The 9,528-nt window shown below is 43.1% G+C and overlaps 1 protein-coding gene across 1 annotated transcript; it reads right to left on the bottom strand.

Moving 5' to 3' along the window:
• Positions 1-2,852: 2,852 nt before the first annotated feature.
• Positions 2,853-9,326, bottom strand: LOC124029573 (proline-, glutamic acid- and leucine-rich protein 1-like; the record flags this gene model as incomplete). The annotated part of the gene is made up of 2 exons (XM_046341236.1): positions 8,693-9,326; positions 2,853-2,969 (listed from the first exon to the last, which is right to left on the bottom strand). Coding segments are annotated over exons 1-2 (556 nt in total), but the record flags the coding sequence as incomplete, so codon positions are not given.
• Positions 9,327-9,528: the final 202 nt, after the last annotated feature.

Here is a 9,528-nt window from a genome sequence, read left to right as displayed (position 1 = left end):
TTAAGGGAATACTGTGTTCACATCTAACAGAGTGTGACTTTAAGGGGAATACTGTGTTCACATCTAACAGAGTGTGACTTTAAGGGAATACTGTGTTCACATCTAACAGAGTGTGACTTTAAGGGGAATACTGTGTTCACATCTAACAGTGTGACTTTAAGGGAATACTGTGTTCACATCTAACAGAGTGTTTAAGAATACTTTAAGGGAGTGAATACTGTGTTCACATCTAACAGAGTGTGACTTTAAGGGAATACTATGTTCACATCTAACAGAGTGTGACTTTAAGGGAATACTGTGTTCACATCTAACAGAGTGTGACTTTAAGGGAATACTATGTTCACATTAACAGAGTGTGACTTTAAGGGAATACTGTGTTCACATCTAACAGTGTGACTTTAAGGGAATACTGTGTTCACATCTAACAGAGTGTGACTTTAAGGGAATACTGTGTTCACATCTAACAGAGTGTGACTTTAAGGAATACTGTGTTCACATCTAACAGAGTGTGACTTTAAGGGAATACTATGTTCACATCTAACAGAGTGTGACTTTAAGGGAATACTATGTTCACATCTAACAGAGTGTGACTTTAAGGGAATACTGTGTTCACATCTAACAGAGTGTGACTTTAAGGGAATACTGTGTTCACATCTAACAGAGTGTGACTTTAAGGGAATACTATGTTCACATCTAACAGAGTGTGACTTTAAGGGAATACTGTGTTCACATCTAACAGTGTGACTTTAAGGGAATACTGTGTTCACATCTAACAGAGTGTGACTTTAAGGGAATACTATGTTCACATCTAACAGAGTGTGACTTTAAGGGAATACTATGTTCACATCTAACAGAGTGTGACTTTAAGGGAATACTATGTTCACATCTAACAGAGTGTGACTTTAAGGGAATACTGTGTTCACATCTAACAGAGTGTGACTTTAAGGGAATACTATGTTCACATCTAACAGTGTGACTTTAAGGGAATACTGTGTTCACATCTAACAGAGTGTGACTTTAAGGGAATACTATGTTCACATCTAACAGAGTGTGACTTTAAGGGAATACTATGTTCACATCTAACAGAGTGTGACTTTAAGGGAATACTGTGTTCACATCTAACAGAGTGTGACTTTAAGGGAATACTGTGTTCACATCTAACAGAGTGTGACTTTAAGGGAATACTATGTTCACATCTAACAGAGTGTGACTTTAAGGGAATACTATGTTCACATCTAACAGAGTGTGACTTTAAGGGAATACTGTGTTCACATCTAACAGAGTGTGACTTTAAGGGAATACTGTGTTCACATCTAACAGAGTGTGACTTTAAGGGAATACTATGTTCACATCTAACAGAGTGTGACTTTAAGGGAATACTATGTTCACATCTAACAGAGTGTGACTTTAAGGGAATACTGTGTTCACATCTAACAGAGTGTGACTTTAAGGGAATACTGTGTTCAGAGATGTTGGCTTTAAAGGGGCAATCTGCCGTTGCTACCTTCCCTGAAGAGTGGAGGCTGTTATAGCAGCAATGTTCCAACATCTAGTGGAAAGCCTTCCCTAAAGAGTGGAGGCTGTTATAGCAGCAATGTTCCAACATCTAGTGGAAAGCCTTCCCTAAAGAGTGGAGGCTGTTATAGCAGCAATGTTCCAACATCTAGTGGAAAGCCTTCCCAGAAGAGTGAATGGAGGCTATTATAGCAGCAATGTTCCAACATCTATTTGAAAGTCTTCCCTGATGAGTGGATGGAGGCTGTTATAGCAGCAAAGCGGGTGCAATGCCATCTGCCCCTTTAAAGCCACACTCTGTTAGATACAAATGTCAGAGTGAGCCACCATAGCAAATATCAACAACGGAGAAAATACCACAGAGCACACGATTATGTGTAGTGCTGGAGGAATGACGCACACAGATACAAACACACACAGAAAGAAAACACAGCCAGAGTTTGAAAATGATAATTTAATCACAGAGCATCTCCATTCAAACAGACAAACTCTACTTTTAAACTGACATACTCAGCCAGGGGTTAAAAAAGTTTAATCAGGTCTACATTCAAACTCTACTATCCAACTGACAGACACCATATTCAGTTCATGTGTTTAAATAAAAAACATATAAATGTAATTTGGAATCTGCTTTATACGATTTGATTTCATGTAGCATAAACATAAAAAGCACAATTTCTCAGTCAAAAATATGAGACAAGTGTGGGAGCAGTATGTGTGTTCTCTCATGAACTTTAAGTCCATTTGATGTGTTATATTCCTTTCCACACTGTGAGCAGTGGTAAGGCTTCTCCCCTGTGTGTGTTACCTCGTGGTCTTTCAGGAGCCCTAACTGGGTAAATATCTTCCCACACTGGGAGCATTCATAACGTTTCTCTCCGCTGTGGATTTTTTCATGCTTTTTCAGTTGCTGAAACAAGGTAAATTTAATTCCACAGTGGGAGCAGTGAAAAGTCTTTTCCCGCGTATGTCTTTTCTCGTGTCGTTTCAGGTACTGTAAATTCCTAAAACTCTTTTCACAATGTGAACAGCGGAAAATCTTTTCTACGGAATGTGTTTGCTCGTGGTTTTTCAGGGACCCCGATGTGGAAAAACTCTTTCCACACTGGGAGCAGGGGTAAGGCTTCTCTCCTGTGTGTGTCCTCTCGTGTGATTTCAGGTCCCATAACCGGGGGAAACTCTTTTCACACTGGGAGCATTGGTGGGGCTTCTCTCCTGTATGTTTTCTTACGTGATCTTTCAGGGTCCCTAAAGAGGTAAATCTATTTCCACATTGAGTGCAGTGGTAAGGCTTTTCTCCTGTGTGTATTCTTTCATGTGATTTCAGGCTTCCTAACCTAGAAAACTCTTTCCACACTGGGAGCAGTGGTGTCGTCTTGCTGGTTTAGGCGTCTCTGGGTCTGGATCCCCTGAAGGACTCTTCCCGCTGTCAGAATGAAAGTCTAGTCTCTCTCCTGCCAAATACAAACATAATTTAGTAAACAGGGAGACCTGGGCCCATATTCACAGAGCGTCTCATTGTAGGAATGCTGATCTTTCCGTACAATCTAATTCATTATTATATAAAAGTCAATATGCTTTTCAGCACGCTTTGTGAATATGAGCCCTGAACAAAACCTCTACATTATCTAACTGTCTTCTCTGAGGTTTAATCCAGACTAGATTCCTCAATAACCTGAGGTCATTTTAAAAAACAACTACATTTAATCCAGAATAATCAAATGAGCAATATGATTCTGCATGGTGTTAATTCTGTCCTCTGAAAAGGTAAGATTTCAACCAAATGTCACGAAATCAGACATGAGATGTTTGTAATTAAAGGATATATGATGCAGTACCATAGAGATTTCAATCAGATCTGTCTGTTTTACCTTATAGCTAAAATACAAAAGATCTAATAACCCCATAGAGATTTCAATCAGATCTGTCTGTTTTACCTTATAGCTAAAATACAAAAGATCTAATAACCCCATAGAGATTTCACTCAGATCTGTCTGTTTTACCTTATAGCTAAAATACAAAAGATCTAATAACCCCATAGAGATTTCACTCAGATCAGTCGGTCTTACTTATAGCTAAAATACAAAAGATCTAATAACCCCATAGAGATTTCACTCAGATCAGTCGGTCTTACTTATAGCTAAAATACGAAGGATCTAACAATACCATTGAGATTTTAAAAAAAACAAATTACGCAGAATTTCAAACCTGTTTGCAAGATTTCAAATATCGATCAAAATCAAACCTTTTTTGTCTTTTGATCAATGACCAAGATATGTCTGTCTCATGGTAGGGTGGGGTATGACTGGCAGAAAGGGTCAACTTGGATCTGATTCTAGACGTGTCACTCTCGTCATCCTATGACCTTCATTGAAGAGGTATTGACGAGCGAACTCCAAATATCAAACCAATACCTAATGCTAATGGGGTCTCCAGCAGGTCACTTACCAGCAGCATACCACCCTGCATACCACTGCTGGCTTGCTTCTGAAGCTAAGCAGTGTTGGTCCTGGTCAGTTCCTGGATGGGAGACCAGATGCTGCTTGAAGTGGTGTTGGAGGGCCAGTAGGAGGCACTCTTTACTCTGGTCTAAACAATATCCCAATGCCCCAGGGCAGTGATTGGGGACACTGCCCTGTGTAGGATGCAGTCTTTCGGATGGGACGTTAAACGGGTGTCCTGACTCTCTGAGGTCATTAAAAATCCCATGGCACTTATCGTAAGAGTAGGGGTGTTAACCCCTGGTGTCCTGGCTAAATTCCCAATCTGGCCCTCAAACCATCACTGTCACCTAATAATCCCCAGTTTACAATTGGCTCATTCATCCCCCTCCTCTCCCTTGTAACTATTCCCCAGGTCGTTGCTGAAAAAATGAGAACCTGGTAAAATAACAGATAAATAAATAGCTCACCAAACAATTCTAAAAAAAGTAAATGCAATTTTTGACGAAAGCATTACACGGATTTGGTCCTGCCGTACATACCTACACGTACGCTACGGTCACAAGACGCAGGCCTCCTTATTGTCCCTAGAATTTCTGAGCAAACAGCTGGAGGCAGGGTTTACTCCTATAGAGCTCCATTTTTATGGAATGGTCTGCCTACCCATGTGAGAGACACAGATTTGGTCTTAACTTAAGTCTTTATTGAAGACTCATCTCTTCAGTAGGTCATGTAGTCTGGCCCAGGAGTGTGGAGGTGAACGGAAAGGCACTGGAGCAACGAACCGCACTTGCTGTCTCTGCCTGGCCGGTTCCCCTCTCTCCACTGGGATTCTCTGCCTCTAACCCTATTACCGGGGCTGAGTCACTGGCTTACTGGTGCTCCTCCATGCCGTTCCTAGGAGGGGTGCGTCGCTTGAGTGGGTTGAGTCACTGATGTGATCTTCCTGTCCGGGTTGGCGCCCCCCCTTGGGTTGTGCCGTGACAGAGATCTTTGTGGGCTATACTCGGCCTAATCTCAGGATGGTAAGTTGGTGGTTGAAGATATCCCTCTAGTGGTGTGGGGACTGTGCTTTGGCAAAGTGGGTGGGATTATACCCTGCCTGTTTGTCATCGTTGGATGGGGCCACAGTGTCTCCTGACCCCTCCTGTTTTAGCCTCCAGTGGTTATGCTGCAGTAGTTTATGTGTCAGGGGCTAGGGTCAGTCTGTTATATCTGGAGTATTTCTCCTGTCTTATCCGGTGTCCTGTGTGAATTTAAGCATGCTCTCTCTAATTCTCTCTCTTGGAGGACCTGAGCCCTAGGACCATGCCTCGGGACTACCTGGCCAGATGACTCCTTGCTGTCCCCAGTCCACCTGGTTATGCTGCTGCTCCAGTTTCAACTGTTCTGCCTGCGGCTAAGGACCCTGACCTGTTCACCGGACGTGCTACCTGTCCCAGACCTGCTGTTTTCAACTCTCTAGAGACAGCAGGAGCGGTAGAGATCTTCTGAATGATCAGCTATGAAAAGCCAACTGACATTTACTCATGAGGTGCTGACCTGTTGCAACCTCGACAACCACTCGACAACCACTTATTATTATTTGACCCTGCTGGTCATCTATGAACATTTGAACATCTTGGCCATGTTCTGTTATCTCCACTCAGCACAGCCAGAAGAGGACTGGCCACCCCTCATAGCCTGGTTCCTCTCTAGGTTTCTTCCTAGGTTCTGGCCTTTCTAGGGAGTTTTTGCCTAGCCACCGTGCTTCTACACCTGCATTGCTTGCTGTTTGGGGTTTTAGGCTGGGTTTCTGTACAGCACTTTGTGACATCAGCTGATGTAAGAAGGGCTTTATAAATACATTTGATTGATTGAAATAGCAGACACTGCAAGCTCCCAGCTACTACCTAAAAAACACAACATTATCCCCACCTCTGGTTAGACACTATTGGCTTTAAAAGCCAAGCCTTACACAATATCTGCCAATTAATTTCCAGCAATATCGCCCCGGTCTGTCTCTGTGGTGCGCGTGTTTGTCTATCACTCTGCCTGAATCTTGTGGGTTGATGGAAATACTTTCCCCCAAAATCTTCTCAGTTAAACGTCAACGGCAAATAGTAGTACCTGGCAGAAGTAGATCATGAGGAAGTGTATCAGTTGTATCCATTATTTGCATAACTTTGTCATGAAATGAGTAGCAGCAGTTCAAAACCATCGCTAGATTGTCATGAAATGAGCAGCAGCAGTACAGAACCATCGCTAGACTTTGTCATGAAATGAGTAGCAGCAGTACAGAAGCATCGCTAGACTTTGTCATGAAATGAGCAGCAGCAGTACAGAACCATCGCTAGATTGTCATGAAATGAGTAGCAGCAGTACAGAAGCATCGCTAGACTTTGTCATGAAATGAGTAGCAGCAGTACAGAAGCATCGCTAGACTTTGTCATGAAATGAGCAGCAGCAGTACAGAAGCATCGCTAGACTTTGTCATGAAATGAGTAGCAGCAGTACAGAAGCATCGCTAGACTTTGTCATGAAATGAGTAGCAGCAGTACAGAAGCATCGCTAGACTTTGTCATGAAATGAGCAGCAGCAGTACAGAAGCATCGCTAGACTTTGTCATGAAATGAGTAGCAGCAGTACAGAAGCATCGCTAGACTTTGTCATGAAATGAGCAGCAGCAGTACAGAAGCATCGCTAGACTTTGTCATGAAATGAGTAGCAGCAGTACAGAAGCATCGCTAGACTTTGTCATGAAATGAGCAGCAGCAGTACAGAAGCATCGCTAGACTTTGTCATGAAATGAGCAGCAGCAGTTCAGAACCATCGCTAGACTTTGTCATGAAATGAGTAGCAGCAGTACAGAAGCATCGCTAGACTTTGTCATGAAATGAGCAGCAGCAGTACAGAAGCATCGCTAGACTTTGTCATGAAATGAGCAGCAGCAGTACAGAAGCATCGCTAGACTTTGTCATGAAATGAGTAGCAGCAGTACAGAAGCATCGCTAGACTTTGTCATGAAATGAGCAGCAGCAGTACAGAAGCATCGCTAGACTTTGTCATGAAATGAGTAGCAGCAGTACAGAAGCATCGCTAGACTTTGTCATGAAATGAGCAGCAGCAGTACAGAAGCATCGCTAGACTTTGTCATGAAATGAGCAGCAGCAGTACAGAAGCATCGCTAGACTTTGTCATGAAATGAGCAGCAGCAGTACAGAACCATCGCTAGATTGTCATGAAATGAGCAGCAGCAGTACAGAAGCATCGCTAGACTTTGTCATGAAATGAGTAGCAGCAGTACAGAAGCATCGCTAGACTTTGTCATGAAATGAGTAGCAGCAGTACAGAAGCATCGCTAGACTTTGTCATGAAATGAGTAGCAGCAGTACAGAAGCATCGCTAGACCAGCTCATTGGATGGAACTCACTCCCTCGACAGGCAATTAAAGGGGCAGATTAACAATTAAAGGGGATGTCAGTTTTCTTCCAGACCTATTTTTTACAATTCTAATGTGATTTAACCACTCAGAACATCCAGTTTCGTTGTTTCTCTACAAAACAATTGTAATTTTAAATGAAAAAACAAACAAATATAAAACCAGAAAAGTAAAACAGAGAAAACATCATTTGGGAAAGTAAAAAACTAAATCACAGATTTTAATAGGGCCCCCATTAGAGTTGTTTATTAACGATTATTTTACCCGGTATATATTGACAGAAAACATAGTGCACTACAATCTCTTGTACACTAAGGACCTGGGGGAAGAGTTGGCAACATAGTGTACAAGAGAAAGTAGGGTCCTAAAAACAAGGGAAGAGCTGCAGCTTCCGCAGTGATTTTACCAACACGCTGCTCCAAGACAGGAGAGGGGAAGTTTCCTCAGTGGTTTTACCCACACGCTGCTCCTAGACAGGAGAGGGGAAGTTTCCTCAGTGGTTTTACCCACACACTGCTCCTAGACAGGAGAGGGGAAGTTTCCTCAGTGGTTTTACCCACACGCTGCTCCAAGACAGGAGAGGGGAAGTTTCCTCAGTGATTTTACCCACACACTGCTCCTAGACAGGAGAGGGGAAGTTTCCTCAGTGGTTTTACCCACACACTGCTCCTAGACAGGAGAGGAGAAGTTTCCTCAGTGGTTTTACCCACACACTGCTCCTAGACAGGAGAGGGGAAGTTTCCTCAGTGGTTTTACCCACACACTGCTCCTAGACAGGAGAGGGGAAGTTTCCTCAGTGGTTTTACCCACACACTGCTCCTAGACAGGAGAGGGGAAGTTTCCTCAGTGGTTTTACCCACACACTGCTCCTAGACAGGAGAGGGGAAGTTTCCTCAGTGGTTTTACCCACACACTGCTCCTAGACAGGAGAGGGGAAGTTTCCTCAATGGTTTTACCCACACACTGCTCCTCGACAGGAGAGGGGAAGTTTCCTCAGTGCTTGTACCCACACACTGCTCCTAGACAGGAGAGGGGAAGTTTCCTCAGTGGTTTTACCCACACACTGCTCCTAGACAGGAGAGGGGAAGTTTCCTCAGTGGTTTTACCCACACACTGCTCCTAGACAGGAGAGGGGAAGTTTCCTCAGTGGTTTTACCCACACACTGCTCCTAGACAGGAGAAGGGCAGCTTCCCCAGTGGTTTTACCCACACACTGCTCCTAGACAGGAGAAGGGCAGCTTCCCCAGTGGTTTTACCCACGTGAGAAGAAGAATGTGCTTAATGGAAGCTAGAAAAAAATTAAGACTGTGCTCACTGGTGTTCATCAGAGCTCCAGTCTCGTCTTCTTCCTCCTCCTCCAATGTGACAGTAATCTCCCCCTCTTCCTTCATTTCAAAAAGTTGCTCCTCTTCTTTCAATGTGACAGTCACCTCCTCCTCCTCTTTCACTACAAACACGGCACCCTCCTCTTTCTGTTCATCCCCCTCCACTTTCACTCTGAAAGCTTCTTCCTCTTCTTTCACTCTAACATCCTCTTCTTCTTTCAATATTGAAGCGTCTTCTTCCTTCACTGTAACGTCCTGTTCTTCTTTCACTGTGATAGCTTCCTCCACGTCCTCTTCTTTTACAGTAAATTCTTCTTCTTTTACAGTAAATTCTTCTTCTTTCACGTAAATGTTCAGCCCTGGAGTTTCTTTCTCCGGACAGCAGACCTCATTTTCTTTAGCAGAGGAAGAGTAGTTTAGTGAGCTCATGTTCGGGGACGTTAGCTAGCTAGCTATTTAGCATTAGCGACTAGCCTAGTGCTGGGCTAACTTAACAAGCCAGATAGCTGATAACGTAAATATGAACTTAAACAGAGTAACTAGTACATACATATACAGTAAGTTTAAAACACTGTGATTAATATACACTAAATTAGTCCAAAGAGCTTCAATGTTTCATGTTTGCTAGCGAGTTACCGAGATGGTTGCTGAAGAAACCTCCCGTCCCGTCCACTAGATTTTACGTCACTCGAGAAACATCACCTGAAAAAAATCACATCGCCATCTGCTGACTGGAGTTGGAAACGCAGTTTAACAAAACAAAAATAATTCTGCAAACAACGTCAAAACAAATAATTGTAAAAACAACCAGACGTGTTTTCTCTGT

This window comes from Oncorhynchus gorbuscha, unplaced genomic scaffold (assembly GCF_021184085.1).
Source record: "Oncorhynchus gorbuscha isolate QuinsamMale2020 ecotype Even-year unplaced genomic scaffold, OgorEven_v1.0 Un_scaffold_6855, whole genome shotgun sequence".
Classification (NCBI taxonomy): Eukaryota; Metazoa; Chordata; class Actinopteri; order Salmoniformes; family Salmonidae; genus Oncorhynchus; species Oncorhynchus gorbuscha.
Note: the sequence above shows the minus strand (reverse complement) of the source record. Positions and strands in the feature narration are given on the sequence as shown.